The 23,209-nt window shown below is 40.4% G+C and overlaps 3 protein-coding genes across 4 annotated transcripts; all 3 read right to left on the minus strand.

Moving 5' to 3' along the window:
- LOC109843506 (anthranilate O-methyltransferase 3-like) lies at nt 354-4,199 on the minus strand. 2 transcript variants are annotated; one of them, XM_020412442.1, is made up of 4 exons: nt 4,076-4,199; nt 1,552-1,959; nt 974-1,246; nt 356-887 (listed from the first exon to the last, which is right to left on the minus strand). In XM_020412442.1, exons 1-4 carry the CDS (start codon nt 4,148-4,150, stop codon nt 525-527), a joined length of 1,119 nt encoding a protein of 372 aa, XP_020268031.1. In that variant the 5' UTR covers nt 4,151-4,199; the 3' UTR covers nt 356-524. The 2 variants fall into 2 exon arrangements, with proteins under 2 accessions (XP_020268032.1, XP_020268031.1); XM_020412443.1 differs by lacking the exon at nt 974-1,246 and having other exon boundaries at nt 354-887.
- LOC109842479 (protein smg-9-like) lies at nt 14,415-15,870 on the minus strand. Its single transcript, XM_020411351.1, has 4 exons — nt 15,582-15,870; nt 15,363-15,471; nt 14,476-14,622; nt 14,415-14,428 (listed from the first exon to the last, which is right to left on the minus strand). The coding sequence occupies exons 1-4, from the start codon at nt 15,861-15,863 to the stop codon at nt 14,415-14,417; spliced, it is 552 nt and encodes a 183-aa protein (XP_020266940.1). The 5' UTR covers nt 15,864-15,870.
- On the minus strand, nt 20,367-22,866 carry LOC109840919 (anthranilate O-methyltransferase 3-like). The gene is made up of 4 exons (XM_020409750.1): nt 22,700-22,866; nt 21,854-22,258; nt 21,400-21,672; nt 20,367-20,943 (listed from the first exon to the last, which is right to left on the minus strand). The coding sequence occupies exons 1-4, from the start codon at nt 22,778-22,780 to the stop codon at nt 20,581-20,583; spliced, it is 1,122 nt and encodes a 373-aa protein (XP_020265339.1). The 5' UTR covers nt 22,781-22,866; the 3' UTR covers nt 20,367-20,580.

Raw genomic sequence — 23,209 nt, forward strand, 5'->3', positions numbered from 1 at the left:
CCCCAAATCTTTTGTTTCCTTATCGGGTCGGGTACAAATTCCGGATGCTATTTTCCTCCGCGTTTATTTCAATTACCCAGATGAGGTAACGGGCTCATTCTCCAATAAGGAAAATGGTCATTGCTGATGAACGTGCAGAAGGATGAATTTCATAAAAACTACAATGAAATTGGAGGGTTTAAAAGAAAAAAAACTAATATATTTTTATTAAAAAATATCATGAGGTTTTGAAAATTCGTTGCCAACACAGATTAACATCTTGTATATCAAGTACATAAGACTAAAATTGTTGAAAACATGCTAGATACCAAGAACATGACATCTTACTCTTAACTCATGACATCAAGCATTACATAGAACGATACAAACATTAGGCATAACTTAGACAAATATTTCTAGTTTTGACAAGACAATATTCTTACTATAGAACCGCACAACATGTGCATCATGTTACAATTAATCTTTAGATTACATAGAAATTGAGATAACATATATCCACTCCATTTTTCTCGATAAATTCTTGATCACCCTCTCTTTGTGAGGGCTACGGTGAAATTGACATATTTGGTCTTCTCCTTCTTGAGATGTTCTGCAACGTTCATGGCATATCTTGAGAACAAAGCATCCATTACTGCACCTCCGAAATGATTCGCAAGCATGGGCTCCATTACGGCTCTTATAGTTTTCATCGCATTTTCTCCGCTTACGAAACTATCCGCAACAAAATCATCCATTTGATCATCAAAAGGATCCCAATTTAGCTCGAAAACCTTTGCTTGGTAAAATTCAAATGATCCTTCATTTTGAACCAATTCCTTTACTTCCTCTATAGCAGGTGCATATAGCGGTAGATCAAATGCATCCACTTTTTCCTTGTCTACAACTCCCTGATTTCAGTCGATCAAAATAAATTAGTATGTAGTCATCAAAAAAAAAATGTTACACGTTCAACAAGAGAAGTAACTTCACATGCCTCTGATACTAAAGAATTCAATGCTTTTGCTAATAATCCATAAAGGCAGTTCACTTCCCCTCCTAATGGATCTACATCACTCCTGCCTAAAGATGTTATGACCATTTGCCCCCCGGATACAATCTCCTTCGAGCGCAAACTGAGAAATGTTGAGAAATCTTGTTTAAATTGTGCAACATACGATTTAATCACAGCAGGGGGACTTGTATCATCTATATAAATATTTCCTCTATTTACTGGAGCTCCTGAATCATCTTCAAGTCCTCGAGGTACCTATCACATTTCATTTAGTTCTTGATTGAGAAAAAGGGTTAACTGTGGATAGACCCCTTTGCATATATTGTTGCTTTCAACCTATTAACCCTCTAGTTTTATTTTTGCAGATAGACCCTAACTCTTTACCCTGAAAGAAGAGAATTATTTTTTGAGAAACATGCTCCATGAAGATAAAAGAGTCGTTCTATCAGAAAAAATAAAACTGGAGAGCAGTAAGCTCAAAACATCGATACGACAGGGTCTATCACCGCAAAAAGAAGTAATAATTTGAAAGCATAATGATTAATGAGAGCTAATATAACCTGAGATAGCCAGTGAAGGCTATACGAGGAGTGCACAAAATGAATGCTCTCCTCTGGTAACAACCTTCCATAAAAGGATCCAGGAACTCCAACAACATAATATGGTGCATATTTGCTACCTTTCTCTTTTTTAACCATTTTATCGTACGTCGGCAAGTACTTGAATATAGAATTGAAATCGTTACCAGGGAGATCATTCAAGAAGAACGTAAGCTCCGGCACTTGACAGCTTAATCGGTGGCAAACCTCATAAATTTCGTCCATGATCTCGGAGATGGTGATGAAAGTCGTAGGCCCACATGAACAACCGAGATCAGCTATGGTTAAGCTTTCAGTAGGTTGGAGCTTGCAGTATAATTGAGATATGCTCTGTTGGACTATGGGCTTAGCTATGTGCATTGCTTTTTTCTAGAGACAAGCAGCAAATATATAATGTTATCTGGGAATAAGCTTGAAAGCTTTATAGAATCATTTGAAATTTAAAGAAGTTTGATATGAAGTTTAATTAATGTTTTATGAATGGTTTTAAGCTTGCACAATCAATTTGTTGGGATTTTCAGGTAGATTTCAGAAACCCCAAAGAAGTTTAGCCATTGCTGACGTTATTGCCAAATTTCTTTCTTTAAATTTCACTTAACCTTCAATAAATTTGAGGAGTTTAGAAAACTCCGCAACGCTTTTAAATTTTCTTGCTTAATTCCAAAAAAGAATTAAGCCACAAATTTTCACGGATGAAAGTACTGTTGTGCGCAGCGGAAATTTCGGCAGAGTTTCTGGTGCACAATAAGAGAGAAAGATCGATAAGAATTCTTGTTTCTCAAAGGGAACAAGAATCTAAAGCCTAATATCTCATCAAAGTGGGATATTAGCTCTTCATCTCGTCAGCTCTAGGACTGCGCGTCGAGGGATCCTAAAAAAACTATTACAATGGCCACAAACACAAACAAACCAATTTTTACGTGGTTCGGTAAACTGCCTACGTCCACGGGGCAAGGAGGGGGGATCTACTATTAAAGAGAGAAAGAATACAATGGGTTTACAACTCTCACAATCTAAACCCTCAAATAGGCTCCTTGCTTTTCTTCACAAGAAAATGTCAGCCTCCAAATACTTTTTCTCTCTTCACAAAACCCGAGACAGTCCCCTCTCTCTCAGCCGACTTTCCTCTCTCTCTGCACCAAGCCCAAGCCAAAAAGAACTGCTCTCGCCCCCTGATCTTGCACCTGCGCAGCCGCCAAAGAAAAAGAAAAAGAAAAAGCCGACTATACTCCCCTCCTTCGCACACAGCCCTAGGTCTGCAAAAGATATATATATAGCTGCGGTTTCATTAAGTCTTCGGGTGGGCCTTTTAACCTCACACTTTAACAACCAGCGTTAACTTCACATGGTGGCCTTCTTTACCCACTGGACTCTTTGTATCCACATCCTTTCACGCGTAAAGGAAAGCAACGTGGCCCCCACTCACAATTCTCCACCTCGGCGAAGTTTTCACAAAAATTAGAGTATAAAATAATTATTAAAATAAAATTCAACAATGGGAAAAAATAGATAATTTAATCCAAACACTTAAAATTTCATAATACTAGAACCAAATGAAGAAATAAGAAAAACTACACCATTTAGATAAAAAAAATACAACATAAAAATTAGGACACAAAAAAATTACACTAATTGCAATAAATTAGGAAATAAGAAAAACTACACCATTTATTTTATTTTTATTTTTTTGCTTGCAAGTGTGATGTTTTTTTTTGTGATGTTAAATGTAATCTTTAGTTGAATTTATGAAAATAATATTTTAATTTGATTTAGCATTTATTTTTAAGATTTTTATTTTATTCATAAAATATATTATTATAATTAATTATATGTAATGTATTATATAATTATATAATTTGTTAAATATTTTAAATAGATAAAAATGTTAAAAGATAAGAATAATAAAAGGAATATTCTTTTTGGTGTAACATTTGGTGTAATGGGTTGGAGATGGAATAGTGATTTGGTGTAAAAACTACACCAACTTGGTGTAAAAACTACACCATTTTGGGTTTTATGGTTGGAGATGCTCTAATAGTCATAAAAAAAACTCAAAAATATCAACATCTTGTAATGGAGGTTTTGTTAAAATAGTGTGAACTATTTTGGGTTTTGATCCTTTTTTTTTCCTTTACAAATGTCAAAAGTTATGAGGTATAGTCATTATTCGGCATGTGTTAAGTCGAGCGTTTACTTGCAAAATTTACTGGGGCTTAAAATTCCACGGTTTTGGAGGTCATCTCACAAACACTGAACTTAATTACTCACGATTTTCTGCAATTTACCTTTTTTTTTTTTGAACAGAAGGCATAGACATAATCCACAAATTAGGATTTTCGGCCGATTATTTTAGTCACTCTCAACAATTTTGTACTAACAACAATTTTGGTCTGACCAATTTTTGTTTTTAAAAGTTGTAGGAGTAAACAGGAAACTTAATAGATTCTACCTCTGTCGTGTGTGTATAAAGGGAAAGAGAGAGAACCTGAAGTGTGGAGTTGAGAGCGTAGCTGGTTTCTCCTACTCCTCCAACCATATGAAGGATCTTAGCGACTTCCATCTTTATTCTAGGTTTAACTAATCGCTTCCCTTCCTTCTATTGCTCCGAAGCTGGCCACAGTGCTGTTATTGTGCTTCAAACATCCTTCATGTCTTTATACTGACTTCGTAAGAGTCAACTCACACTGTACTAACCTTTGGCCATGTGCAAGTCACATTAATTGGTGCAACGTGCACCGCATATTCAAGGAAGGGGCGGGAGACCAATTTTGAACTGTCATGTTGAACCTCCGGCGGCCACAGCTCTGCGTTCGAGTCTCCCCCGAACTCTGCGTTCGCCTTCCCCGAGCTCTGCTTTCGCCTTCCCCGAGCTCTGCGTTCTTTTTGGCGAACCCGACCTTTGCGTCAGGGTTATTCGCTGGCGACAGTCAGCCCCCCCCCCCTCATCTCCGCCTATATAAACCCCCAACCTAGGGTTTTGGAAACTGTAGCTCTTCTCCCCCTCTCCTCCGATCTTTCTTCTCTGGCGGCGGCGAAAACGCCCAAATCGCAGCAGCGATTTAATGTCCAGCTTTCATTGTGTTTGAAGGGGGATTATAGTAGAGAGAGAGAGAATTAAAGAGGGGGTTTATATTGGGGTTATTCATTTATTCTCAAGTGATAATTGAAAGGGTTCATACCCTTTAATTATTAACATTGTAGCTACAGTGTTTATTTGAGAAATCTCAGTTTTGAGATCTGCTCCTAAATTATAATTTCTTGTTTGATTAATAAGAAATTATCTGTGTGGCTCCCGAGGACGTAGGCAGTTGCCGAACCTCGTTAAAACTTGGTGTACCTTTTTTTATATTCTGCGTTTCTGTTGCATTAGGGATTTCGGCGTTTAAATTCCCAACAACTGGTATCAGAGCGTGAAACGATCTAGAGAAAGTCAGATTCAAGTGAGAGTCATGGCCGCAGATGAGGCAAAAATGAGACTTGAGAAATTTGATGGAACAGATTTCGGATTCTGGAAAATGCAGATAAAGGATTATCTGTATCAGAAAAATCTGTATCAACCACTATCGAGGAAGAAGCCAGATTCTATGAAGGCAGATGAATGGAACCTTCTAGATAGACAAGCCCTCGAAGTTATCAGATTGACGCTGACTCGCAATGTTGCGTTCAACATAGCAAAGGAGAAGACCATGGCAGGTCTTATGGCAGCTCTCTCAAATATGTATGAGAAGCCATCAGCCGAGAACAAAGTTCATTTGATGCGGCGATTATTCAATCTGAAAATGGCGGAAGGCGCGTCAGTAGCACAACACCTCAATGAACTTAATACGGTTACAACCCAATTGAGTTTGATGAGGAAGTTCGGGCGTTGATACTTTTGTCTTTTCTATCAGAGAGTTGGAACGCTACAGTCACGGCAGTGAGTAGCTCATCAGGAAAGAAAAAGTTAAAGTTCGACGACGTTCGTGATTTGGTTCTCAGTGAGGAGATCCGACGGAGAGAGACGGGTGAAGCTACAACCTCTTCAGTATTGCATACAGAGTCAAGAGGTAGAAATTCAACCAGAGGAAACGGACGAGGAAAATCAAACTTCAGAGGTAGATCAAAGGACAGGAGGTCCAAATCAAGGAATCCAAGCAACAGCTCGAAGGCTATCGAGTGTTGGAATTGTGGAAAGACCGGGCATTACAAGAATCAGTGCAAGAGCGCACAGAAGGAGAAGGAAGCGAAGGCAGAGGTGAATGTCACCTCCACTTCAGGAGGAGACGACGCATTGATATGCTCTTTGGAGAGCAAGGAGGAATCTTGGGTGTTAGATTCAGGAGCGTCGTTCCATGCTACCTCTCAGAAAGAATTCTTCGAGAAGTATACCCCCGGAAATCTTGGATACGTATATCTTGGTGATGATCAACCGTGTGCTATAGTGGGCAAAGGCGTGGTGAAAATTAAGTTGAACGGGTCTGTATGGGAGCTGAAGGATGTCAGGCATATTCCCGATCTGAGAAAGAATTTAATATCCGTAGGCCAGTTGGCTGGCGAAGGATATACCACGACCTTCCATGGAGATGATTGGAAGATCTCAAAGGGCGCAATGACGATTGCCCGAGGCAGAAAGACTGGTACCCTATATATGATAGCAGGTGCACGTTGTTCGATCTCAGTTGCAGCAGGTAATGAGACTTCAAAGCTGTGGCACCAGAGACTCGGTCATATGAGTGAGAAGGGGATGGAAATCATGCACACAAAGGGAAAACTTCCAGGACTGCAGTCAGTAGAGATGGATATGTGTGAAGAATGTATACTTGGAAAGCATAAGAGAGTCAGCTTTCAGACAAGTGGCAGAACCCCCAGGAAGCAGAAGTTAGAGCTCATTCACTCAGATGTTTGGGGACCAACCACCACTGTGTCGATTGGTGGAAAACACTACTTCGTGACTTTTATCGATGATCACTCTCGGAAAGTGTGGGTCTACTTTCTGAAGCATAAGTCAGAAGTATTTGAGGCTTTCAGGAGATGGAAAGCTATGGTCGAAAATGAGACCAGTCTGAGAATAAAGAAGCTCAGGACCGACAATGGCGGTGAATATGAAGACACCAGATTCAAGAAGTTCTGCTATGAGCACGGGATCAGAATGGAGAGAACCGTGCCCGGCACGCCTCAGCAAAATGGTGTAGCTGAGCGGATGAACCGAACATTGACAGAGAGAGCCAGAAGCATTCGGGTAACCGAAGCAGTTCTGGGCAGAAGCGGTCAACACAGCAGCTTATTTGATCAACCGAGGTCCATCGGTTCCATTGGAGCACAGAATACCAGAGGAGGTATGGTGCGGAAAGGAGGTAAAACTCTCACATCTTAAAGTTTTCGGTTGTGTAGCTTACGTGCATATTAGTGATCAAGGCAGGAATAAGCTTGATCCCAAGTCAAAGAAATGCACTTTCATCGGCTATGGTGAAGATGAGTTCGGCTACCGCATTTGGGACAATGAAAACAAGAAAGTGATCCGCAGCAGAGATGTGATATTCAACGAGAAGGTGATGTACAAGGACATGCACAAGACAAATGACTCAGAGAGCGACGAGAAGGTGATGTACAAGGACATGCACAAGACAAATGACTCAGAGAGCGAGTCAATATTTGTAGATGAAGATGATGTCCCGAGTAACCTCTCGAAAGAATCCAATGCAGAAGATCCTCAGCCAGAAGAGCCTGTTGGACAAGATGGTGCGCAGGAGCCCGACGCACCAGCTCCGATACTAAGAAGATCTTCTCGTCCTCCTGTACCCAACAGGAGATACATGAACTATCTGTTGTTGACAGATGGTGGGGAGCCTGAAAGCTTTGATGAAGCTTGTCAGTGTGGAGATGCGAGCAAGTGGAAGCTTGCAATGAAAGATGAGATGAAGTCTCTCATATCAAACCAGACGTGGGAACTAGCTGAGTTGCCCACGGGTAAGAAGGCACTCCACAACAAATGGGTGTACCGGGTGAAAGAGGAGCAGGATGGTTCCAGGAGATATAAAGCCCGATTGGTTGTCAAAGGTTTCCAGCAGAAGGAAGGAATTGACTACACCGATATTTTCGCTCCCGTGGTGAAGCTAAATACTATCAGGACCGTGATGAGTATTGTAGCAATTGAAGATCTTCATCTCGAGCAGTTAGACGTGAAGACGGCGTTTCTTCACGGAGATCTAGAAGAGGAGATATACATGCACCAGCCAGAAGGTTTCTCAGAAGAAAAGAAGAAGAACCTGGTGTGCAGACTCAAGAAGAGCTTGTATGGCCTGAAACAAGCCCCAAGGCAGTGGTACAAGAAGTTTGACGGCTTCATGCACAAGGAAGGTTTCCAGAAGTGCAACGCCGACCACTGTTGCTACTTCAAAAGATATCAGTCCAGCTATATCATCCTACTGCTGTATGTTGATGATATGTTGGTTGCAGGAGCAGATATGAAAGATATCAAGAGTTTGAAGCAGCAGCTGTCAAAGGAGTTTGACATGAAGGACTTGGGTCCAGCGAAGAAGATCCTTGGAATGCAAATCACGAGAGATAAGAAGAGAGGTCTCTTGCAGTTATCTCAGACGGAGTACATCAACCGTGTTTTGCAGAGATTCAACATGGGCGACGCCAAGCCTGTGAGCACACCCTTGGCTAGCCATTTTCGTCTGTCGAAGGATCAGTCTCCTCAGTCAGAAGAAGAGAAAGAGAGTATGGCTCAGGTACCTTACGCCTCAGCTATCGGAAGCTTGATGTACGCTATGGTCTGTACGAGACCAGATATTGGCCATGCAGTGGGAGTGGTCAGCCGGTTTATGTCGAATCCAGGAAAAGCTCATTGGGAAGCGGTCAAGTGGATTCTGAGATATCTACGAGGCACCACACAGAAGTGTTTGCACTTTGGTAAGGGAGAGGTAGAAGTGCAAGGGTACGTAGATGCAGACTTCGGCGGCGAAGTTGACCACCGAAGAAGCACCACCGGCTATGTATTCACCGTCGGAACTACAGCTATTAGTTGGATGTCACAGGTACAGAAGATTGTTACCCTATCCACTACAGAAGCTGAGTATGTTGCAGTGACTGAAGCCAGTAAAGAGATGATATGGCTTCAGGGTTTGTTAACAGAGCTGGGATTCAAACAGGAGAAGAATGTTTTGCACAGTGATAGCCAGAGTGCGATACACTTGGCGAAGAATTCAGCATTTTATTCTAGAACGAAGCATATTGCGCTTCGGTACCACTTCATCAGAAGGGTGTAGATCAAACCTCATTTCCGATGAGGAGCGCCGGCGAGGAGCTCCGACGAGCTCGATGTCGACGCAGGCGAAGCCACAGGCGAGGTCCAGGCGATCTTCGGCAGCACAGGCGAGCTCTGCGTTCGCACAGCTCTGCGTTCGAGCCTCCCCCGAACTCTGCGTTCGCCTCCCCCGAGCTCTGCGTTCGCCTTCCCCGAGCTCTGCGTTCTTTTTGGCGAACCCGACCTTTGCGTCAGGGTTATTCGCTGGCGACAGGCTGTCGCCAGCCCCTCATCTCCGCCTATATAAACCCCCAACCTAGGGTTTTGGAAACTGTAGCGCTTCTCCCCCTCTCCTCCGATCTTTCTTCTCTGGCGGCGGCGAAAACGCCCAAATCGCAGCAGCGATTTAATCTCCAGCTTTCATTGTGTTTGAAGGGGGATTATAGTAGAGAGAGAGAGAATTAAAGAGGGGGTTTATATTGGGGTTATTCATTTATTCTCAAGTGAGAATTGAAAGGGTTCATACCCTTTAATTATTAACACTGTAGCTACAGTGTTTATTTGAGAAATCTCAGTTTTGAGATCTGCTCCTAAATTGTAATTTATTGTTTGATTAATAAGAAATTATCTGTGTGGCTCCCGAGGACGTAGGCAGTTGCCGAACCTCGTTAAAACTTGGTGTACCTTTTTTTATATTCTGCGTTTCTGTTGCATTAGGGATTTCGGCGTTTAAATTCCCAACAGCATGTTCTTGAGGGTCAATTATAGAAATTAAGGGTAAGTTACGCTAAACCCCCATGAACTTTCTTTTGGGGATTTTAGTCACCCCCCCTTACTAGGGATCTCCACAACTAGGAAGTCAACCCACAATCTATAAGATGGAAGACAATCATAATCAAGAAGAAAGAACACCGAGATTTACGTGGTTCAGTCGACCAACTTCGACCTACATTCACGGGACAACAATACGAGAAATTTACTATGTATGAGGGAGAACTATAATAAGAACCATTCAACTCACGTCTCTCAATCTCTCAACCTCACATACATAATCAACTCTCATATTCTCTCCAAAACTCATTCCTTACAATTTTTTGGACGGACTCTCTCACAATATTGTAATCTTTTGCACGGATAAAACCATGAAACCCTCGCCTCTTGCACAATATTCTTTACGCCTTTTGCTAACCCTAGATTACAAGAATATTGGATCTCTCTCTCTCCCCTCTCCTCCTTGGTTTTTCCTCCAACAATAGAAGAATATATATAGAGAAACCAAAACTCTATCTCTAGCGTAATTTCCTAACTATAATAGCATTTAAACTCATAATCATGATGCGACCCAATCTCCTAATCATGATATATTTTTAACCCTATCTAATTCTCATGAAGGTATACAAAGAATCAAAGACACAATCCTAACACTTACAGCGTCTTACAGTAAAGCCCTATGAACCTCCAAAGTCACACTAGTTACCCCAAATGACTTTTGCAGAAAACACTTAATATCTTTTGGATAAATCACACTAAACCCCTAACAACTTTCAGAATGCCATTTTATGTTGTTTTCTGGTTCTAATATATAGGGGTTATCTACAAAATACAAAAACTTATCGGGGTTTTCCTACAAAATAGAAAAGTTATTGGGGGTTTAGCGTGATTTTAAAAGTTCATAGAGGTTTACTGCAAAATGCTGAAAGTTCATGGGGACCTTTGTGTACCCTTATAGAAAATAAGATTTTAAAATTGAGACTTCATTCTCCTCTCTTTTTCATTTCTACAAAACTAACTTAGATGTAAAAGCTAATGTTAATTACATGCACTCACCTAGTAACATATATGTATTACATCCAAAATATGATGGTTATCCGACTAGAAATCAACTACGAAGGGGATCATACAAACTTCACTGAGATCAAGTGTAGCTTACTGTATTTCCAACGGGGTGAAAAATATCAATGCCACACACTTCTCACCAGGATCCACATAATGAGCATCTCTGAAAATATAAAACAATTCTGGCTTCTGTTTAATAAAATCAAATTAATGTGATATGCCATCTTCACACGTAATGCAGTTGGATCCGATCCAATCGGCCAGATAGTTGAGAGAGTCGAATTTAATTTGAAGACAGTTTTGATAAGAAAGGTATCAGAAACTCAATCTTGCACGCAGGGCCCCAGCATCTTTTTCAGCCAGTCCATCCATCCATTATTAATTTGTCGGAAATTCAATGCAGTTCGAGATATTTGTTGACATTCATTGATGACTACTCTAGGAAGATTTAGGTCTATTTTTGAGGCATAAAGATAAAGTGTTTCTGACTTTCAAACAGTAGAAGTCTTTAATTGAGAAGCAGACTGTGAGATTAATTAAGAGGCTTAGAACTAATAATGACCTTGAGTTTTGTGGAGGAGAATTTAATGAGTTCTGCAAGAAAGAGGGAATCGTTAAACATCGTACAATCCCTCGCACACCACAACAGAATAGAGTGTCAGAACGTATGAACAGAACCCTTTTGGAGAAAGATCGTTCTATAATGTTCAATACAGGTTTAGGCAAGAAAAACTAGGTAGAAATGATGAATAGGACTTGTTACTTAGTGAATCGTCACTATTCACTGCTATTGCTTGTAAAGAGGAGGTTTCGTTCGGTAAGCTTGCGGATTATTCTAATCTTAGAATATTTGTTACCCTGCATATACACATGTTAGTCAAGGGAAACTTGAGCCTAAAGCAAAGAAGTGCATATTCCTAGATTATGCATCAGGCATTAAGAGTTTTAGGTTGTGGTGTCCTGATCCGAAGTTTCCTAAGTTTATAATCAGTCGTGATGTCACTTTTGACGAGTCTGCTATAGTCCATGAAAAATAGTCACCGGTTTCAGTTGATGATAAGGCGCGCACTACAAGATATAAGGTGGAGTTAGACTGCTTTCCCTACAGCTCGGAATCCCAATGGTTGAGTCATATATATTTCTTCATCAAGATCACCATGAAGAAATGCCGTCTTCACATCCAACTGATCTAACTCCAAACCATACTATGCCACCAAAGCTAGCAAAATCCGAATCGAAGAATGCTTCACCACCGGAGAGAAAACCTCATTATAGTCAATACCTTCCTCCTGTGCATAACCCTTCGTAACCAACCTAGCTTTGAACCTCAATGGAGTGCCATCAATGCACTCCTTCTTCGTGTATACCCACTTGCAACTAATTGCCTTCCGCCCTTTTGAAAGCTCAACAAGCTCTCATGTATCGTTCTTATGAAGAGATTCAATCTCCTCCTCACTACTAGAAACAAGACTTTTAGCGACGGACAAATCCGTCGCTAAAAGTCAAAAATCCGTCGCTAAAACTTTTAGCGACGGAAAAAATTAAATTTCATCGCTAAAATACCGTCAGTACATTGAGGGTAGCTAAAACAACTTTTAGCGACGGAAAATCCGTCGCTAAAAGTCAGCGACGGAAAATTAGCAACGAAAAATCCGTCGTTCTATTTTTTTAAAAAAGAAAAAAAAATTCCGTCGCTAAAAGTGACATTAGCGACGGAATTTCCTTCGCTAATGTCACTTTTAGCGGCGGAATTTTCGTCGCTAAAAAACAAAAACTTTAGCGACGGATATTCTGCCGCTATTATCATGTCCCGTGTATGTTTTCCGTCACTAAAAGGGTCTATAGCGACGGCTAATCCGCGGCTAAATATTTCCAATATTTTTTTAAAAATTATTTTAAAAATTGAAAAAACCTGTACAATAATATAATGAATTTAAAACCATATTCAATCAACAATATAATATTCATTCCCACACATAAATAACACATATATTTTAATAAAAATGTCCCAACATAATTAAAATTATTTATACAACACACACCATGATAAATATTGTTTATACAGCACACACTCATTGTTTTCAAAGGTAAAAAAAAATCAGTCCTCCTGATCGTCATCATCCTCATCATCAGCTCCACCTTGTCTAGAAGTCCAAGCCTGTAAATATAAATTAAACGTTAACAACATGGCATGACATGTAAGTATAGCAATAAGAGAGAGTATCATGACATATTATTATATATTATATGTTTCGAAGAGAGTATCATGGCATATTCTTATGTATTATAAGCATGCACATATTCTTATATACACGCATGCACGCGTATACGTATGCACGCATGCACCAAATCTACACCCCCTCCCTCCTCAACCACGACCAAAGCCACCACCCACCCATCCACCACACTCCACACCAACCACCCCCTCCCCCTACATCACCACCACCACCACCCAATCCCTACACCTCCCCCTCCCCCACCACGACCAAACCTGACACCAACCAATCAAATAACGCCCACCATAACACAACACAATAACATCACCACCACCACATCCACACCAAACACCAACCACACTCAACCCCCCACCCCCTCCCCCTCCATCACAGTTTAGGGGTGTACACAACATGGACTATCTTTCAATTCTCACCACATGGCCAAACTTAGGACAATTTGTGGCAATATGAATCATTGATCCTAATTGCTTTATTCACTAAAGAGCGGCATGCATCAATTATTACGATGTTGAATGATATCATTAATACAGTATTTAGTCCTTATCATTCCAAACAAATAAATTGTACCTGTAGAACTAAACTTATAGGTAAAACAACACCATCAGCAAATAATGATGCGTCAGAACCTTGAAGGTTATCAAATTAATAGGTCATATTACTTTCTTGTAATGTGTGATTAGTTGCTTCTCAAATAAAAGGAACAACTCAAGAAAATAACAATTTTCTATTAAACTTTTTGAGAAGACAATATACTACGGACTCAATCAATACATAATTCATTTCTTAGAAAAAACATCATTATTTTAATGTATTCTAGCTAAAATAACAGTGGGTTTGCATTCTCAATCAACCATTGTAAGTCATCATCATATTATAAAAATCAACATAACAGTATCTTACCAACTAAACTCGGTCAAAGAAAAACAGAAACCAAAAAGAAATATGAAGCTTAACATTTTCCCCATGACTTCTTGAATTTGGGCAACATCACTAGAAATTCCATGCATAACATCTCTTGTAGTAACTTCAGTGTCAAAGAATCCATAGTCTTAACATACTTTTCAAGTGCTATTGCTCATTCTTCATCTCTTCGGTCACCTGAATAAAATATTACTGATCAGATAAATGCATGTAATCCCACCTTAATAAAGCTTTCCAATAGAGCAAATAGTCCACAATAAAAAAATACTTGCATATTATGTTCCTCCTGTATGTGTGCTTACCTTCATAAGAGATATTGAAGCCTCATGTATATGAGCAAGAATAGGACCGTGCAACTATATAAATGTATAGTCTACATAAGATTGTTTGCTTTGATCAATCAAGCTTTGATCAATCAATACCTTCCGCGAGTAAGAACCATGGGGCATATACAGTCTCTGGTCAAAGACATTGTAAAACTCCGACTAACCACATGACTAAAATTTAACAATCGAGGATACAGATCGATCGGGCTTAGAGTTCCAGAAGTAATTATAACAGATTGGAACAGATCAAAAACAGCCTTCATGGCAAGAGAGACATCATGACAACTGAGCTGCATCACCCAATTAAGACCACAATGAATTTACAATATAAAGTTACTTTGCCCATAAATATTCACAAATATAAATGAATCAGCATCAAGGAGGATTAGCCTTTCAGAAGAAACCCTCAGCTCAACTCCAGCAGTACAATGTTTTGCCATGGCTATGGTTTCTTCAGACTGTGTTGCAAAAGGCGGAAGCATTCCTAGGAGCAAACTAATTTTAGTCAGCTTCCTGATCAGAAACCTATGTTATGTAGGATATTTCCATGAGACAGACCAGATACAATACATGTGTCCACTCGTGTCTGAAATTTACAAAACGCTAAGCTATTATTTACCAATCATTCTAGTAAAGTAATTCTTTCTTTTAAGGACAATGACTAAACATGCATTACTTTATATGTCAAAGTAGAGTATGTTTAGAAAAATATGCACATGCAATTGTGTATTTACATGGCTTTTGGACAATTAACGTATTTGACTATGACGCAGTGCTTTCGTCTACAGCAGTTATCTTGTGTATAAAACATGTAAAGAAACGTTAGAACACTAATAAATCAAATGTCTCATGCTGACAAATTGAATGCACCAAATTAATATCCATATGAGTCAACATGAGCATAATTGTTTTATCATCTCATGGTATAAGAAGCTATTGCTTTGAGAAGCTACTGCTTTAAGAAGCTACTGCTTTAATAAGCATGTAAAATTATGAGGAACCACTTAAAGTATATATATATAGTGCATATTCAATGTTCCTTAAACAAAATATTCTAGGTCAAAATCACCATGGTGGAATCTCAACTAGGCATCTAATTATCGGAGAAAATATAGCAAACTAATTTATTAAAAAAATCTTTTTAAAAAATGAGCAAGTAATCAACACAAAAGTGAACATTATGAAAAAAAGAATGGATTTTGAAAATCAAATAGATCAATATACCAGGAGAGCTTCCATCAAATCCATAAAGCTCATTCAAAATAGTCGACTTGCCCACTCCGGTTGGCCCAATAATCCCAACAACATTGAATTCAGTGTTGTCTGTCAAAAACTGCAACCAAAGAATCCAAAAATCATAAAACCCCCAAAATTTCCCCCTTCAGTCAATTTCTAGGGTTTAAAAAGCCAATTTCTAGGTTTTAACAAGATAGAACAGCTCACCGGTAGGATTCTCTCAGTGTGGTACTCCCAAGTATCCGAGAAGAGATTGAGGAATCCTGGTTGAGGAGCGTTGCGAGACGACCAAAGTAAGACGCCGCCGGGGACGGAGGAGGGCGGAGGAGCTCCGGCGGAGGAAGAGTCCTGGGCGGCCGCGGGGCCCGGCGAGGGTTTTGCAAGGAGGATCTTCGGAGGCGGCGGAGGCGGGGGAAGACCTGAAGATGACGATGGGTTCGCCGACGAGGAAGAGGAGGAGGAGGACGATGATGGCGGAGCTCCCGCCATTCCTCCTGCTGCTGCTTCTCTCGCGGTACTCGGTCGAAGGAGATGACAACGAAGAGGGTGTGGGGTGGAGGGGGTTAGGGATTTGAGAGGGTGATGAAATTTTTGGGATGAATTTTTTGGCGGTGGGACGAAATTTTCGGGGATGATTTTTTGACGGTGGGATGAATTTTTTGGGGAGAACGGAGAGAAAAACGCCCGCGCCCAAAAAAATTCCCACTTTTGGGTTTTAGCGACGGAAATTTTCGTCGCTAAAATCCTTTTTAACGATGGAAACTTTCGCCGACATTATCCTGTCGCGGAAATTGCCATCGGGAAATTCAATGCGAGGAAATTTTCTTTTTTTTATGTCTTTTTTGTTTTTTTTCCCTTTCTTCTGTGCCCAGCTTTTGACTCGTCAATATTGAAATTTCCGACGGCAAAACTCGTTTGTCGACGGAAAATTAGCGACGGTAAATTCCGTCGCTATAACATGACTTATAGCGACGAAATTTTCCGTCGCTAAAGCCCCGTCGGCGATAGTTCATTTTCTAGCAGTGCCTGCATAGCCACCTGTCACGAATCAGCCTCCGAACTCTGCTCGGCCTCTCTGAATGTAGAAGGCACCAACTCATCGATACTCTCCATCAGAAGTGCATACGCAACTGTGTCGGCATACCGTGCTGGCATCTGTACGTTTCTCCTCTGTCTCCGAACCACAATAGAATCGTGAACCTGAGCCGTCGGTTCCTGATCCTACACATCAGTACCCGTATCCTCCGTATCACCATCGTGCTCACCTGACGTCACCTCAGTCGGCGCTCTAATGGATATTGTACCATCTGGACAATGTGGAGCTGCATCGATCTCCACCACCTATGATATCTCTTCCGTCGGGTCGCTCTTCACCTGATGAGATCTGGGAAGCTTCAAGATAGAAGCCTCATCGAATGTGACGTCCCTACTCAGCATAATATTCTTATCAACTAGATCCCAAAGCTTGTATCCCTTGACACCACACTTGAATCCTACAAATATGGCCTTCCTAGCTCGAGGTTCCAATTTATCTGTTCTCACATGATAAAATACAGGGCACCCGAATACCTTGAGCTGGTCATAGTCGTGTGCTGGCTCTCCCGACCACTTCTCCATTAAGGTCTTCCCCTCAATCGCAGATGAAGGCAGCCTATTAATGAGGTGGCTCGCATATGTAAGTGCCTCAGCCCAAAAGATCTTCTCCAAACCACTCTGCGATAATAAGCATCGGATCTTCTTCAGTAAAGACCGATTCAACCTCTCTGCCATCCTATTTTGCTGCGGTGTATGACTAACTGTGAAGTGTCTCTCTATGCCCTCGTCTCGACATAGCTGCTGAAAGGGGTCATAAGTATACTCACCACCGTTGTCGGATCACAACGTCTTGATCTTTCTCCTAGTCTGCAGTTCCAATCTCTTCTTCCACTCCACAAACAAATCTAGGAATTCACTCTTCTTTGTCATGGTGTACACCCAACAACGCCTAGAATAGTCATCTATAAAAGTGACGAACCAATGTCGACCACCAAGTGATGCAGTCTTGGTAGGACCCCAAACGTCTGTGTGCACGTAGTCCAGGATGCTCCTTGTCTGATGAATGGCAGTTCTGAACTTCACCTTCGTCTTCTTGCCAAAAACATAGTGCTCACAGAACTCAATATTTCCACTCTTGGCTCCCATCAATAGCCCCTGCTTGCACAATACTTACAGTGACTTTTTACCTGTGTGCCCTAACATATAGTGCCAAAGTCTGCTCATGTCCGCTTCTGAAATAGCCGAAGCAACCTGGCCAATATCGGTGCTTCCCTTCAGATAATACAAATTCCGATTGCGAACTCTCTTCATCACCACCAATGATCCCTTAGTGACCTTCGCTACAGCGTTTTCGAAAGTCACATTGAATCCCTTCGCCTCCAAAGCTCCAATTGAGATAAGATTTTTCTTCAGTTGAGGAACAAATCTCACCTCCTTCAACTCACGGACTACTCCATCATGCTCTTCAGTTGAGGAACAAATCTCACCTCCTTCAACTCACGGACTACTCCATCATGCATCCTAATCCGCATGGTACCTATCCCACAAACGTCTCACCTCCTTCAACTCACGGACTACTCCATCATGCATCCTAATCCGCATGGTACCTATCCCACAAACGTCACAGGATTGATCATTTCCCATGATAACAACACCCTCGTTGACTTTCTCAAAAGATGCAAACCAGTCTCGCCTAGGGGTCACATGATAAGTAGCACTGGAATCAAGCATCCAATCTGATGCATCCACATGGTTCACCTCCGGAGTAATCAGTAGAGAAAAGCACGAATCATCGGAATCATCGCCTTTCGCAACGTTCACCTCATTGGCCTTCGGGCCATTTTTCTTGCCATTCTCCTTTTCCTTGAGCTTCGGGCAGTCTCTCTTCCAATGTCCCTGCTCCTTACAGAATGCGTATTGGTTCTTTGTTAATTGGTGATGGCTTCTTGACTTTGACCTTCCTCTATTACCACCTTTCGGATATGAGCTTCTACCTCTCGTCGACAAGGCCTCGCCTGAAGCGCTAGCACGGGAAGTCTCCTTGTCCTTCCTCCTCAAATCGTAATTGGTCAATGCGTTAGTCACTTCACTATAGCTGATAGAAGATCTCCTGTTCAATAAAGTAAACACGAAGATATCATACTCCTCATCCGGTAAGGAGCCCAACAAAATAATCACCTTGTACTCATCCGAAATCTTCTCATCAACATTCGCCAAGTCCGACAACAACTTAGTATAGTTGTTCACATGAGCCGCTAGCGAGGTGCCTCTGGACATCTGAAATCTGAAGAGTCTTCGCAGCAAGTGCAACCTGTTCTCAACACTCTTTGTGAGATACTTATTGTTGAGAATTTCCCACATCTTCATTGCAGACATCATCCCAATCACATCATATTTTAGTTCCTGTTCCAAACAGGACCTGATCACCCCACAAGCGTTCCTATTCATCTTCTCCCATACCGCCTCATCATATTTAGGTGGCTTCTCGTGGACCATGATGGTCTCTTCCAAATTCTGAGCATTGAGCGCATCCTGTACGTCGCTCATCCACAAACCAAAGTTGATTTTGCCGTCATACTTCACCACACTAATCTTAGTGTTCTGAAAACCAACTTGTATTGTACTCGCCATTGATTTGCTGCTTTTACTTTCTTCTCCCATTGCAAAATAACTCCAAATTATAGAGAAAGAATAAATTTGATAAAAATTAGGAACCACCCAACTGAACCCTAGATCGGATTCCAAATAGATCTCCTATCCACACGAGGAAAGCGAAATCTCCAACGGCAACTCCTAATGTTATCTCGACCGAAGCCTAGAACTCCAAGAACCAAACTTCACACAAGAAACTTCCTCCACCAAACTCCAAAACCCTAGATCTGAAATCTGGGCTCTGATACCACTTGTTGCGCGCAGCGGAAATTTCGGCAGCACTTCGGCAGAGTCAGGTCGTAATAAGAATTCCCGTCTCACCAAGAAAACAAGAATCTGAAGCGAATATCTCAACAAAGTGAGATATCAGCTCTTACTCTCATCAGTTCTAGGACTGACCTGTCGAGGGATCCTAAAAGCTATTACAAATCACACAAAAACGATACAACCAATTGTTACGTGGTTCGGCAAATTGCCTACGTCCACGGGGCAAGGAGAGGAGAGATCTACTATTAGAGGGAGAGATTACAACTAGGGTTTACAATTACTCACAACCTAAACCCTCAAACAAACTCTCAGATCCCTCACAATATCTCTCTATAAAAGGATGCACAAAACCCTAAAAAAACTCTGCTTTTTCTCTTGAGTTTTTCTCCTGCTGCAATTTTCTCCTGTAGCCACACAATTGCACCCAGCCCTCTGCACGCGCACTGTAGCCGCCAACAAATTAAACAAATCCATGCTCGCCTTAAACCTAAGAAAAAAAAATCAAGTGCTATATATAAAGCGTTCGTGGCCCTTCGTGGGCTTCATGCTGGAACATCAAAAAAAAAAAATGTCCAGCTCTTCATGCGGAAGTCACGCTCACGCGTGGTCACGTGGTGGCCCCCCACGTCGTTCACAATATTGTATAGAAGTCGCAGAAATATAATCAATCCACTGCAGCTAACACCAATTGTGAACAGAGAACAAGGTTCTCTTATTTTGAAGCCTATTTGTTATCTTTTAGACTCTCTTTTATTCGTTTATTTTACAGAAATTATATTAGGCTTTCTGGGTGTTATTTGGAATCGAGTGATTGAGAGATTCCATTTTGTATTCCTCATAATTTAGTAAAATTGTTCTTCTCCTTCACTCATAGACGTAGGCTACAAGTCGAACCACGTATATCTTTACATCAGTGTGTTCTTTGATATTTTTCGTTATTTCATGTGATTGATATTAGCTTATCCAGGGGAGTTTGTCATGACATCTATTTTGTAGTGAAAACTTTAAAGTTAATTTCAAGGTACATAGAAAAGTCTGAGAACAAAAAATGTACACATTATATAATTTTGGTGAAACAATATTCAATTATAGAATCATACAATTAGATCGCAACAGGGATGACTTGAGAAATTTTTTAAGAGAAAATGTAAACTATTCTTAATTATCATAAAACGAATAGCATCACACGTTATTTAATTTAGAAAGATTGAGACGTAAACTTTCATGTCATATATTCTCCATCAATTCTTGATCATTCTTTCCTTTTGAGGGCTAACGTGAAATTCACATATTTGGTCTTCTGCTTCTTGAGGTGTTGTGCAACGTTCATAGCATATTTTGAGAACAAAGCATCCATTATTTCACCACCAAAATGATTTGTAAGCATGGGCTCCACCACGGCTCTAATGGTTTTTGCTACATTTTTTCCACTAAGAAAATTATCGGCAACAAAATCATCCATGCGGTCATCAAAAGGATCCCAATTCAACTCAAAAGCTTGCGCCTGATAAAATTCAAATGATCCTTCATTTTGAACCACTTTCTTTACTTCCTCCATAGCTGGTGCATAGAATGGCAGATCAAATGTATCTACTTTTTCCTTCTCTACAACTCCCTGAAATCGAATTGATCAAAATAAAATGACTACTATTATCATAAGATACAAAAATATTATATTGTAGGGTAAATTATACTCAGCCCCAAAAAAGTTTCTACATTTTGCAACCCCCAATAACTTCTAAACTCAAACTAAATCCCCAATAACTATTGGAATTGTAGAAAGCTCCCAATAAGTTTTTGTATTTTGCAGTTAATCCCCAAGACGGTGCCAAATCACATTTAGGATTTAAATGTGTTGCAAACGCAAAATGTGGACTAATGCTATCATCGGGATTATCTGCAAATGCAAAAAAAAAACTATTGGGGGGTTTTCTGCAATTCCAATAGCAACTAGGGCTTAGTGTGATTTTAGAAGTTATTGAGGGTTTATTGCGCAATGCTAAAATTCCTTGGGGCTTTAGTGTAATATACCCTATATTATTGTAAATACATGTGAAAAATGAAAACTTACATCGGATACGAAGGAATTCAAAGCTTTTGCTAATAATCCCCAAAGGTAACTCATTTCTCCCCTCAGTGGAGATAGATTACTCCTACCTAAAAATGTAATGACTATTTGCCCCCCACAAACAATCTCCTTCGAACGCAATTTCAGAAATGTAGAAAAATCTCGTTCAAATTGCTCAACATATGATTTAATCACTATAGACGGGCTTGTATCGTCTATATAAATATTTCCTTTGTTTATAGGAGCTCCAAAATCATCTTCAAGCCCTCGAGGTACCTACAGCACATTAGGGTATAATTTGTTACCGTGAATGCTAATGATTAGTTCTTAATTCATTTTTTTATAACCCAAGCTTGAAATTGAACTAAGACCGTGTGAGCCATATTGAAACATTCCCGCGGTGGGTAATTATTAATTCTTTATTATTTAAAAATTACAAAATGAAAACTAACAATACCTGAGATAGGAAATGCAGGCTATAGGAGGAGTGCATAAAATGAAGACTGTCCTTTGGAAATAGCCTTCCATAAAAGGATCCCGGAGCCCCAACAACATAATATGATGCATATTTTCTCCCTTTTTCTTCGACCTTCTTTTTATACTTCGTCAGCGATCTAAAGACAGTGTTGAAATCGTTACCAGGGAGATCGTTCAGGAAGAACATAAGCTCTGGCGGTTGATAGCTTAATTTGTTGCAAACTTTGTAAATTGCGTCCATAATCTCCGAGATAGCCATGAAAGTAGTAGGTCCAGATGAGCACCCGAGGTCGGCGATGGCCAAGCTTTCAGTGTGTCGGAGTGTGTAATATACTTCACATATGGTTTCTTGAACTACAGATTTTGCTTTGTGTATTGCTTTTGCCTGGAAATAAGGAAGTTAAGTTAAATATTGCATGAAAGCTTTGAAAGATATACATACATAGGATTTTTAAGATTGCAAATGATTTGATGTGTAGTGACCTGAAGGTCATGAGTTCAAGTCTCGGAAACAGCCTCTCCATATTAATTTGGAAGGCAAGACTGCATACAGCTGAACTTTCTAGACCCCACAATGATTGGAACCTCATACATAAAGCCGCTCTTTTCCTAGATAATTAGTACTTACTTATTACTCTAAACTATTTTATTAGCATGTAGCATGTGCACATTTCGGCTGAGTACTACTAGATTTTTTTTTTTTGTCTTTTGGAGGTCTATTTGAGAGAGAGAGAGAGAGAGAGAGAGAGAGAGAGAGAGAGAGAGAGAGAGAGAGAGAGGAGAGAGAGAGAGAGAGAGAGAGAGAGAGAGAGAGAGAGAGAGAGACCTGAAGTGTGGAGTTGGTGGCATAACTTGTTTCTCCTAGCCCTTCGATCATATGAAGGATCTGATCAACTTCAACCTTCATAATTATAGCTCAAATTAATTACTCTTCTTTTGTTCTCCTTCTTCTAATAATTTTGCTCAAGAGCACTAGATTTGCTTTGGCTTTCAACTCTAGACTTCATGTCTTTATATAGTACTGCACAGTGCCAATTCTCCTCCACTGCTTATGTGCACGTGAAACTCGATCACTACAAACCTGCGCAACATTGTGCACCACATTCCTCACAAGATAGATCATGGTATGACATCATCACGATACTATGAATGAATAGATCATGGTATGACATCATCACGATACTATGAATGAATAGATCATGGTATGACATCATCACGATACTATGAATGAATAGATCATGGTATGACATCATCACGATACTATGAATGAATAGATCATGGTATGACATCATCACGATACTATGAATGAATGCACGAAGATATTGAAAATTAGGAG

Source organism: Asparagus officinalis, chromosome 5 (genome assembly GCF_001876935.1).
Source record: "Asparagus officinalis chromosome 5, Aspof.V1, whole genome shotgun sequence".
Classification (NCBI taxonomy): Eukaryota; Viridiplantae; Streptophyta; class Magnoliopsida; order Asparagales; family Asparagaceae; genus Asparagus; species Asparagus officinalis.